Raw genomic sequence first — 12,599 nt, forward strand, 5'->3', positions numbered from 1 at the left:
CATGAGAGGCAAGTTTTTCCACACGGAGGGTGGTGGGTACATGGAACGAGCTTCCAGAGGAAGCTGTAGAGGCGGGTACAATTACAATGTTTAAAAGACATTTGGACAGGTACATAGATAGGAAAGGCATAGAGGGATAAGAGGCACGTGTAGGTGGGCATTACGGTCACCATGGACGAATTGGGCCGAAGGGTTGATTTCCGTGCTGTATAACTCTATGACACTAAAGAGCATGCAATCAAGAGCCTTGCATACTCTATATGTGCAATAATAGAATCTAATCAAGATATTTGGTTAGTGGGAATGTTGGAGGCTGTAGTGTTACTCAGGGAATATTGGATATTATTAATATAGATTAAAATCTCTATAATAATAGAGGGAATTGCAGGCTTGAATTTCAGCAAGGTGTTCACATGGTTTCTGTGTAGAACAATGGATATTCCAAAGTGTGCCTGTGCAGGAACTGAAGAACCTGGATGTGAATGTGCGTGAGTCTTTGAAAGTGACAGGATATGTTGAGAGACTGGTTCGTAAAGTGTATGAAAATAAGGAAGTCATGAATTCCAGGAATCTGGCAGCAAATTGAGTTGTGGCCAACAACCTGATAAGCCACAGCCTCACTGAATGACAAAGCACATTTCAGGAACTAAATTATTTTCCGTTCTTTGTGAAATCCTTGGCTTCATAAGTAGAGGCGTTGGATTACAAATTCAGGGAAGTGGGATTAAACCTTTACAAGCGAATGGTTAGGCCACAGCAGGAATGTGCATCAGTACTGGTCATCACACTTTTAAATGGTTATGAATTTCCCTGAGAAAGTGTGGAAGCAGTTTACAAGAATGCTTCCAAGGATGAGGAGTTTCAGCTGAGGTGTTCACTTTGGAGCAAAGAGAGTCAAGGAAAGATATAATACAGGATATGACAGGTTTAGGTCGGGTAAATAGAAGCAAATTGTTCTCATCAGCAGATGGTTCAATGTCCGGGGCAAGACATGGGAATGTGAGCAAAAACTCTTAAGGAGAGTGGTGATGATCTGCCTGTGAGGTTGGTGCAAGCAGAATCAGTTGGGGCTTCCTAAAAGGAGACACCAGAGATTGCAGACGCTGGAACCTGGAGCAACAAACAATCTGCTGGAGGAACTCAACGGGTCGAGCAGCATCTGTGGGACGAAAGGATCCAGGATTTCAAGCTGAAACATGGACATTTCCTTTCCTCCCACAGATGCTGATCAACCCGTTGAGTTCCTCGGCAGATTGTTTATTGCTTTCTAGAAGGAATTGGATGTGCGCCTTGAGAGAATATAATTTTCAGGGCTGCAGGGGAACAGGAGTGGATTACTCCGTTGGGAACCAGCACAAACTTGGTGCCAAGTTTCTGTGACATCTCAACTTGATAATTTTGAAAATTAGTTACAAGGTGGGAAACGAGGTGCAGGTGAAGGGTCTCAACCTGAAGCATCGACTATTTCCCTCCATAGATGCTACCTGACCCGCTGAGTTCCTCCAGCGCTTTTGATGTTGCTTCAGATTCCAGCGTCTGCAGTCTCTTCTGTCTCTGGAAAATGAAGCTAAAGGTTCATGTGTATGGACTAATTCAGAGCAGGAAGTGCCATCTAATCATGGGGGTTCAAATGCAGAATAAAAGGGAGAAAGTCTGGAATCTAACTGATGGATTTAGGAGTGCAGCTAGTTAAATAGAGAATCACAATCAGATTTGTTATCACTGACTTAAATGATGTAAAATGTGTTGTTTTGCGGCAGCAGTACAGTGCAAAGACATAAAGTTACTGTAAATTACTGACTAAATAAATAAATAGTCCGAAAAAAAGGAATAATGAGGTGGTGTTCATGGACCGTTCAGAAATCTGATGGCAGAGGGGAAGAAGTTGTTTCTGAATCATTAAGTGTGCATCTTCAGGCTCCTGTACCTCCTCCCCGATGGTAGTAACGAGAAGAGGGCATTCTTGAGGCACCGCCTCTTAAAGATGTCCTTGATGGTGGGGAGGGTTGTGTCCATGATGGAGCTGGCTGGGTCTACAACTCCCTGCAGCCTCTTGTGATCCTGTGCATTGGAGCCTCCATACCAGGCTGTAATACAACCAGTCAGAATGCTGTCCACCGTACATCTATAGAAATTTGCAAGAGTCTTTGGTGACATATCGAATCTTCTCAAGCTCCCGACAACGTAGAGCCACAGGCGTGCCTTCTTTGTGATTGCGTCATTGTGTTGGGCCCAGGATAGATCCTTTGCGACATTGACACCCAGGAACTTGAAGCTGCTCACCTTTTTCACTACTGACCCCTCAATGAAGATTGGTGTGTGTTCTCCCGACTTCCCCTTCCTGAAGTCCACAATCAATTCCTTGGTCTTGCTGATGTTGAGTGCGAGGTTGTTGTTGCAACACCACCCAACCAGACAATTTATCTCACTCCTGTACGCCTCCTCGTCGCCATCTGAGATTCTACCAACAACAGTAGTGTAAGATACCCAGGAGTAAGTTGCAAATGGAATCTGATTGAGAGAGGTCCAGTTCTATTTTCCAAGCTTTCTGCCTACTTCACTTAACTGGGCCAGATGTAGATCATCCCACCCCTAACTAAGTTGTGAAGCAATGTCCTTGGTGTCATTAGGTCTGAGGCACCATACTGCTGAGGCACTGCTGTCAGAACCCCTCGATAGCCTTTGACAAGCAGAAAGGCTGGGAATAGAGCCTGGCCTTTGTATGGAGGATTTGACAGTTTCATTTAGGTCTGATGAGCAACCAAATTGTAGTTAAATAATTTTAAAATTAAGATGCATCAAGTTCAAAACATTAAAATGCAAAGAAATCAAAAATGGTAAAATGAGTACCAGTATCAATAACTGAACAGGCCTTACCTTCTTTTCCCCATCTATTCTACAAGGCCAGGAATTCCCCATTCAAGTGAAGGGGAGCTCTGGTCCATGCTGAGGTTGGAAAGGCTGATTCCCAGTGTAATAATGGGAATCCCATCACCATCAGAGTCCAGCAACAATGTGGGAGTAACTGATACACTGCCCTCTGTCACTCAGCACCTGTTGGATTTATTTATGGTAGATTCAAGTAAGTCTGGGACTGGCAGTCTTATTCAAACAGATGAGAGGGAGCTTGGTGAGGCAGCTGCTAAGGGAGGAATAGTGGGGAATCTAAAACTAGGAGGCATAGTTTTAGAACATGGGGTTGCCCATTTAAGGTGCACATGAAGAATTTCTATTGTCAAAGAGATGTGAATCTTTGGAGATCTTAGATCTGGAGATGATGTCCAGAAGGTTCTTCAGAAGTTGTCCAAATCTAATGGTTGCAGCCATTTTATTAGGTGTTCATCACAATATAGGTCAGACAGCATTAGTCTGTACCAACAAGCAAGGCAAGTAAAGAAGCAATGTAACAGTAACAAAGCAACCCAAGGACATGCTTACCTTTAATACTGCAAACTGGTCTAGGCTAGTTTAGATAAGAAACCTGTTTGACAGCTACTGACTGAATCACACCTCAGCTTTGCAGACAAAGAAACAACAGAAGTATGGAACCAAATGAGCTACAAGTTACTAACGGACAAATGGGTGGTTATACAAACAGATAAACAAGCATAAAGAAAGCTAAAGCTGCAAGGAAAAGCACAATAAAAACAACAGTCAGGACCCTAATCCAACAGAGAGCTTTGCACACTGAATCACTGAATGTATTCAAAACTGAGAGATTTTTTTTTGCCTTCAACCTCCAATTTCCAGAGTGCAACAGACAGGAACATAGGACTGAGCCCAAAATCAGCTCAAACTTGATTTTACTGAATGACAGAACAGGCTTGAAGGACCATCCAGCCTATTTCTGCTCCTATATTTAATGTTCTTCCATGGAAGCGGCTGACCACCAAATAGTTTCACAACTGCCAGCCAAAGCGAACTAAATTCAGCTTAATGACTTCAGGAATGCCCACGTGATAAATTCTTTAATAATCTGGAATAACTATTTGAAGTTGAAGCGATTTTGTAATGATAACTCCAGGCATAAATCTGCTTGTGTCCTTTGATTTAATGCGTTATTTATTTACCTTTGATGAAACATGAAATCAAAGGAGTGTTGAGTTACGGAAATGTAATTGCTTTCAGGCATTGTGATGAAAGGAGTTACCGTTGCTCATTTTCATCCTGTGGCTTTGCGATGACAACGTAAAGAATTTCCAAGACAGGCTGGCAATAACGGAAGGAAGTGTTGGGTGTTGCATCTGTGACAACTTTTTTTTATCTCAACCACATTTTGAAGGCTGGAACCCCATCCCTTTCCCTGTCCTCTATTCCTCAGTTATCTCTGGCTTAAACCTTTGTCTTGATTAAAGCTTTCAACCAAGAGACTTGCACACCCATTTCAGGAAGTTTCAAAGTGCTTTATAGCCTGTTCACAAGCTTCCATAAACAGCAATGTGATAATGACCAAAACATAACAAAAGTTGAGTATTGAACAAAACACCAGGGTTAATTTAATACTTCATATCAGTGCTTTTGAGATCTTTTATATTCACCTGAGAGCAGATGAGCCTGCAGTTTCAAAGTCGAGTTTATTGTCATCTGCACAAGTCCATGTGTGCACAGGTGCAATGAAAAACTTACTTGCAGCAGCATCACAGGCACAGAGCATCAGATACACAACATTCGCAAAACAAAACAAATTAACATAAATTATACATAGTTATACAAGAAACAACACAATTAGAACAAAAATAAAAGTCCATTGTAGTGCAAAGTGGTCATAGTGTTGCTATACTTGAGGTAGTCATTAGGGTTGTGCAGGTTGGTTCAAGAACCGAACGGTTGAAGGGAAGTAGCTGTTCTTGAACCTGGTGGTGTGGGACTTCAGGCTTCTGTACCTCCTGCCCGATGGGAGCTGCGAGAAGATGGCATGGCCTGGATGGTGCAGATCTCTGATGATGGATGTTGCCTTCTTGAGGCAGCGCCTCGTAGATACTACCGATGGTGGGGAGGGATGTGCCCGTGATGTATTGGCCAGAGTCCACTACTCTGTGCAGCTACTTCATTCACCTGAGAGCAGACAAAACTGCAGTTTAACTTCTCATCTAGGCATCTGTGACAAAGCAAGACCCCTTTAGTAATGCCTTGGAATGACAGCCCAAATGTTTGTGCTCAAATATCTGAGCTCAGTGACACTTGATACAGGAACCAGGTGACTGGAAGGTAATAAACTGGAAAGGGTACAAAAAAGATTGACGAGGCTATTACCGGGACCGGAGGATTTGAGTTATGAGGAGAGGCTGGATTGGCTAAGGATTTTTTCCCCTGGAGCATGGGAGATTGATGGGTGACCTGATAGAGGTTTATAAAATCATGAAGGATATAGATACGATGGATGGCCACAGTCTTTTACCCAGGTAGGGGAGTCCAAAACTCGAGGGCATAGGTTTAGGGTGAGAGTGGAGAGATTTAATAGGAACCTGAGGGAGGCAACATTTTCACACAGAGGATGGTGCGTATATGGACCGAGCTGAAGTGGTTGAGGCAGGTACAATAACAACATTTAAAAGACATCTGGAATATGGATGGGAAAGGTTTAGAGGGAAATGGGTCAAATGGGACGAGCTTAGATGGGCATCTTGATCGGCCTAGGTGAGTTGGGATGAAGAGCCTGTTTCCGTGCTATACGACCCTATGAATAACTTGAGGTTTTAGAACTGAGAGATCTTAGTAAAATGAACAGGAAAGCTGTAACCAGGAGCAGGAGGATTAGCCACAGCTCAGATTCCACTACTTTAGAGAAAACAGAGGTGATGTTTCTGAATGACACAGTGGCGTGGCTGATAGAGCTGCTACCGCGCAGCACCAGAAACCCGGGTTCGATTCTGACCTTGGCTGCTGCCTGTGTGATGTTTGCACGTTCCTCTGATTGTGTGGGTTTCCTCCGGGTGCTCCCGTTTCCTCCCACATCCCGAGATTGCATTGGTAAAATGTTGGAGGAGTTGATCAGTAATGTGGTGGGAATAGAATGGGTTAGTGTAGGAGACACAAGATTCTGCAGATGCTGGAATCTGGAGCAACACACACAAAGCGCTGGATGAACTCAACAGGTCAGGCAGCATCTATGTGGAGGGAAATAAACAGTCGACATTTTGTGTCGAGACCCTTCATCAGGATCAGGTCCAGATGAAGGGTCTCAACCCAAAACGTCGACTGTTTATTTCCCTCCATAGATGCTGCCTGATCTGCTGAGTTCCCCCAGCGCTTTGTGTGTTGTTGGGTTAGTGTAAGTACAGCCTTTTGATGGTCAGCACAGACTTGCTGGGCCGAAGGGCCTTTTTACCATGCTCTCTCTCTCTCTTAAAGACTGTTTATAACAGAGTCATAGTGGGCCAGGTGTTAGCATGGATCTGCTTCAGTGGTGCGTCAGACTAGGATGGGAAGTGGCTGCGCAGTGGAGAGCAAATTTGAGTTTAGAGTGCAGCGTGCAAATAAGCACTTGCATTTACATAGCACCACCTACACTGATGTTAAAAAAGCAAAACGGTGCAGGTGCTAGAAATCTGAAATAATAACAGAATCCTAATCATCATTTGAGTCTGGGATCCGAGGGCACAGCCTCAATAAAGGGACGTCCCTTTAAAACTGAGCTGGGGAGGAATTTCTTCGGCCAGAGGGTGGTGAATCTGTATAGTTCGTTGACACAGAGGGCTGTGGAGACCGAGTCATTGGGTGTATTTAAGGCAGCAGTTGATAGGTTCTTGATTTGGTTAGGGGTTATGGGGAGAAGGGGGGAGAATGGGGTTGAAAAAAATCAGCCAAGATTGAATGATGGAGCGGACTCAATGGGCCGAGTGGTCTAATTCTGCTCTTATATCTTATGGTCATCGACCTGAAACTCTAACTTCATAGATGCTGAGCCTACTAAGTATTTCCAGCATTTCTGCTTTTATTTGTAGACTGAAGTGACCAGTTATGTTTCCATTTATATGTTGACAGAATTAATAATTATTCTATTTAGAAATCTCTCGACCTACTGACTAGAAATTCCTATTTTGCCTGCAGGAGAGGTGCGCCTGACCCCAGAAGACTATGCCAGAGCTCAGAAGTACTGCAAATATGCAGGCAGTGCCCTGCAATATGAAGACGTAGGGACGGCTGTGCAGAACCTTCAGAAGGCCCTCAAGTTGCTCACCACAGGGAGAGAATGAGTCCTCTTCTTTGCAGCACCTACCTATGACATGCCCTCGCCACTGACCTGAACAACTGATGAGTGCCCAGCTCCAATCTGTGTCCCATAACAAAGAGGCCTGTTGTAACCTCTTCGGCAACCCCTCTCACTTTGGTCTAAAGACTGTGTTCGTATTTCTGATCTAGAAGGAAGGAATGGGCTTTGGGCACCAGGTGTGACTATTAAGAGCTTGGTTTTAATATTGTTTGAAAGGAAAGGGCTCACGTAATAATAATGCTAAAGAAACGTGCGTTGAGTTCTTCAAGTCTGCTGCTTTCTTAGTGAGGTAACTCCCCTGTAAATGGATATTTTAACAATTGTGTTCCATTAAGTGACACCCAGGTAGTCAGATGTGTAACATTCTCCACATCCTTATACAGCAGCTTGTAAACCAAACCCATCCACCCCTCGACAGGTGTGCTTAGACTCTTGGCCATGTGTTGTGCAGGTCTGACTACCGCCAGGCTGCAGAGGTCTTTTGTCTTCCTTGGTTACAAGCACACCAAACGGCCACCTCCTCAAGTCAAGCAAAGTGCCCGCATGGCTGAGTTGATCCAGCTACGTGCTTGCAAGGGGTCCTAAATGGAATACAATGGCTGTAGAGACATATCTCAGACATTACATCCACTTTCAACCAAACTTCCTGGAGCCACAAGTTTGATACTCCCAAAGTCTCAATGAATGTCCAATCTAAAATATCCATTCAGAGGAATAATCCAGCTCTAAACTTTAATATAACCAGTTGCCAGAAGAGATGTTCAGTATGCATGGATGAGTATTGTTAACTTTATGTCTTGTGATAAATTCTTTGTTCGTCTGTTTCTTCTCTGGGATGAGGTGAGGCATATTGCACTGGATGTGTGTGCATGTGTGGCTTAACCAAACATCTAAAATTACTGATCTTTAATTATTTACACATTTAAATAAGCCTGAAACCGAAACATCGAGTCAACATATTATGCAACAACCTTAACACGGCATAATTGTTCTTAATTTGGCCTTGCATAACAAAACAGTACTGATTAAAGCGTCATTTATTATTTGGGAGGATGGCAAGAGAACTAAATTGCATCATTAGTGAATCCATCCTTTCCCCTATGGTCAACAGCATCCCCTAGGCCTGATTTGCAATTGACGTGAAGCACTCCCACATGGCACCTTTGGTTCCTTGTACTGATCAAACTACAAGATAAATAAAGTATGTCTGTATGATCTGTCATTGTCCTGTGCTGACTTGCATTGGGGAACTCGCTTGTCGTCTGTAGTGTGCTTATACAGTAGATTCACCAGCTGGTGTGCAGGAGGATTTCTTCTTTAATCAGCACCAATAGACACAAGAGACTGCAGATGCTAAAATCTGGAGCTAAAGACAAAATGCTGAAAGAACTCAGTGAGTCAGGCAGCATCTGTAGAGGGAAGTGGACAGTTGACGTTTCTGGTCGAGACTTCATCTGGACATTGTGAGACTATTTGTATAATCTAGACTCTCCTACCAAGGGAATCTCATTCCATCTTGTATTTACCTGTCTTTCCGTTATACCATCTGACAAAATATTTCATGCTATTTTGGATAGCATACTTGGAACTCACTGGGATTGAATTGTCTAATACCAGAGGGCATGCATTTAAGGTGAGAGGGGGTAAATTCAAAGGAGATGTACGGGGCAGGTTTTTTTACACAGGCGCTAGAATACCTAGACCCCTCTGAACTTCAGTCATTTGCAGTCTATCACCTTTTAAACAATAATCCGCCTTTTGATTCCTCCCACCAAAGTGCATAACCTTGCACTTCCCCACATTAAACTCCATTTGCCAGGTTTTTGTCCAATCACTCAATCTATCTCTGTCCTGTTGCAAAATCAGTGTCCTCATCATAATGCGCTCTTCCTCCTATTCTCATATCACCAGCAAACTCAGAAACCTTGCATTTCATTCCCTCCTCCATATGTAGTAAATAGTAAACAACTGAGGGCCAAGAACCCATCCCTGGACTACTCCACTAGTTACATCCCTGAAGCCTGAAAATAATCCATTTATTCTAACTGTTAGTGACAGCCAGTTTCTAATCCACACTAGCACACTTCCTCCAAAATCTTGTGCTCTTAATTTATGCCCCAGCTTCCTATGTGGCACTTTGTCAAATGCCTTTTGGAAATCTAAATACACTACATCTACAGGTTCCCCTCTATCAATGCTCTCTGTCATATCTTTAAAGAATTTGAGCAAATTTGGCAAACATGGCTTACCTTTCATAAAACCACATTGACTAGGTTTGCTTATATTCAGCTTTTCTAAATGATTCACTCTTTCCGATTTGATTGTTGACTCCGGCACATTGCCAACAACATGCTAGAATCAACATGGCCCATAGTTCCCCACCATTTGCTTGCCTCCGTTTTTGAGCCAGTGAATCACATTGACTGTTTTCCAATCTTCTGGTATCCTCCCTGAATTTAGCGAGTTTTGAACAACTTCAACCAGTGGGTCCACCATCTCTACAGCTACTTGCTTTAAATCCCTTGGGTGCAGGCCATCTGGTCCTGGAGATTTGTCTGCCTTTAGCCCCATGAGTTTCTCTTCATTCTTTATCCCTTGTGATCAGGATTTTTACAAGTTCCTCCCTGTTATTTGAAATCAGCCCATCTGTGATGTTAAGGGTATTTACAGTGTCTTCCACAGTGAATCAAGTTTGCTGCAACAGTTGCCCTGGTGAAATGTATTCTACATCCTTTCAACCCTCTGTATGAAGAGTTGTTTCCTCACATTTGTACACGGAACATTACAGCACAGTACAGGCCCTTCGGCCCATGATGTTGTGCCGACATTTTATCCTGCTCTAAGATCTATCTAACCCTTCCCTCCCACACAGCCCTCCATTTTTCTATCATTCATATGTCTATCTAAGAGTCTCTTAAATGTCCCTAATGTATCTGCCCCCACAACCTCTGCCGGCAGTGCGTTCCACACACCCACCACTCTCTGTGTAAAAAAAACTTACTTCTGATGTCCCCCTTAAACCTTCCTCCAATCACTCTTGTGTTAAGCCATTTTTGCCCTGGGAAAAAGTCTCTGACTGTCCACTCGATCTATGCCTCTTATTGTACACCTCTATCAAGTCACACCTCATCCTCCTCCTCTCCAAAGAGAAAAGCCCTAGCTCACTCAACCTACCCTCATAAGACATGCTCTGCTTATATGCACTATTCTATTGCTCTTCTGCCTCCGTTTCTTTCAATATTTCCGATTTCCATCATGGGGAGAATGAAACGAGTTTAACACTGACTCAATAAGACAACTGACAATGCATCCTTTCCCCGGTGTCCTATTTACAGTATCAGTCAATGTCACAAGGTTAAAATCAAGGTGCTTGTGTTCAAGTTTACATACCCAGAGTATAAATGCCATGAAAATTAGCATTTTGCAGCAGCAGTGCAGTACATTACAAACATAAATTACATAAAAACACTGGGAAAAGGCCTATGACTATCTACCCTGTCTATGCCCTTCATAATTTTATAAACCTTTATAAGGTCCCACCTCAACCTCCTTCACTCCAGGAGAAACAACCCCGGCCTACCCAGCCTCTCCAATCTCTCGTGAATCTTTCCTGCACCCTCTCTAGCTCAATCACAGCCTTCCTACAGCGTGGCAACCAGAACTGTACACAATATTCCAGGTCCACTCTAACGAACGGAGAGTTGTGTCCAATTTTGGCCACAACGTTTTAGGAAGGATCTGAAGATCGTAGAGAAGCTCCAGAAAGTATTGACTGGAATCATTTCAGGGTTGAGGAATTTCAGCTGTACTGCTGGAATGGAGAAGCTGTGCATTCCTCCCCCTTGAATCAAAGAAAGTTGAGAGAAGATATAACAAGGGCATGCATTTAAGGTGAGGGGGTATCATCAGAACAGATGTCAGGGGTATGTTTTTTACTGAGAGAGTGGTGGATGCCTGGAATGCGTTGCCTGATAGGGTGGTGGAGGCAAATTCATTGGGGGGCTTTTAAGAGGGGCTTGGATGGGGACATGAATGAGAGGAAAAAGTGGGCATTCTGTAGGTAGGAGGGAATAGCTATGTCGGCACAACATTGTGGGCCGAAGGGCCTGTTCTGTGCTGTACTGTTCTATGTTCTAAGACCATGACTATTTCAGAGTAAATAAAGGGAAGCTTTTCCCATTAGTGGATGGTTCAAAGGCCAGGATTCAGGGGACAGATTGAAATTTTAGGCAAACTATACAGGGAAGATTTATGTAAGTTATAATCTGATTCTGAAGGAAAGTTGTTTCACTTGGAAAAAGTAATTGTGAACTGGCACACTGCCTAAAGAATCAATCAGTGCCTTTTATTGAAACACAGAAACTAGAAGGACAAGGCACTCTCAGCCATTCAGTATGATCATGGATGATTATCCAGACTGAGTACCATGTTCCTACTTTCTCCAGGTATTTCTTGATATCTTTAGTTATTGGAACTATATCTAACTCACTCTGTGGCAGAGAATTCCACAGGTTCACCTCCCTTTCGGTGAAGAGGGAATTGGAAAGGCACTGGTATGGAGGCTCCAACGCACAGGATCGCAAGAATCTGCAGAGGGTTGTAGGCTTAGCCAGCTCCACCACGGGCACAACCCTCCCCACCATCGAGGACATCTTCAAGAGGCGGTGCCTCAAGAAGGCGGCATCCATCACTAAGGACCCTCACCATCCAGGACATGCCCTCTTCTCGTTACTACCATCGGGGAGGAGGTTCAGGAGCCTGAAGACCCACACTCAGCGATTCAGGAACAGCTTCTTCCCCTCCGCCATCAGATTTCTGAACGGTCCATGAACCCATGAACACTACCTCGTTAGTCCTTTTTTTGCACTGTTTATTTATTTTTGTAATTTATAGTAATTTTATGTCTTTGCACTGTACTGCTGCCACAAAAGAACAAATTTCACATCATGTAAAAATCATATAAATCTGATTCTGATTTTCAGTGTGCTGGGGAGAAAACATGGAAAAGGGACAGATAGAATGGCTGAACAAGGAATCAGTAGAGACATGATGGACCGAATAGCCTCCTCATGTATTGTAACAGTGTTTTGTGCTTGCATTGTGGTAGGATCACTTTTTGCGGATCCCCAGTCTCCATCTCACACGGGTTCCCCTTGCTCTGAACACTGCCACACATCTCTCCCCATGGAGACCTCATAGAAACATTTAGAATGTTGAAAGGACTGGACAGAGTAGATGTGGCCAAGCTGTTTCCCTTGGTGGGTGAGTCCAGGACCAGAGGGCACAATCTTAGAATTAGAGGGTACAGGTTTAAAACAGAGTTGAGGAGAAATTTCTTTAGCCAGAGGGTAGTGAATTTATGGAATTCTTTGCCATGTACAGCAGT

General features: G+C 43.6%; 1 protein-coding gene across 1 annotated transcript in view; it reads left to right on the forward strand.

The window, feature by feature from the left end:
- vta1 (vesicle (multivesicular body) trafficking 1) overlaps nt 1-8,428 on the forward strand; it is a 213,190-nt gene extending 204,762 nt beyond the window's left edge. The window contains 1 exon segment of the mRNA XM_052012390.1: nt 7,051-8,428. Within this exon segment, the coding sequence (XP_051868350.1) occupies nt 7,051-7,196 (146 nt within the window). The 3' untranslated portion in view covers nt 7,197-8,428.
- Nucleotides 8,429-12,599: the final 4,171 nt, after the last annotated feature.

This window comes from Pristis pectinata, chromosome 3 (assembly GCF_009764475.1).
Source record: "Pristis pectinata isolate sPriPec2 chromosome 3, sPriPec2.1.pri, whole genome shotgun sequence".
NCBI lineage: Eukaryota > Metazoa > Chordata > Chondrichthyes > Rhinopristiformes > Pristidae > Pristis > Pristis pectinata.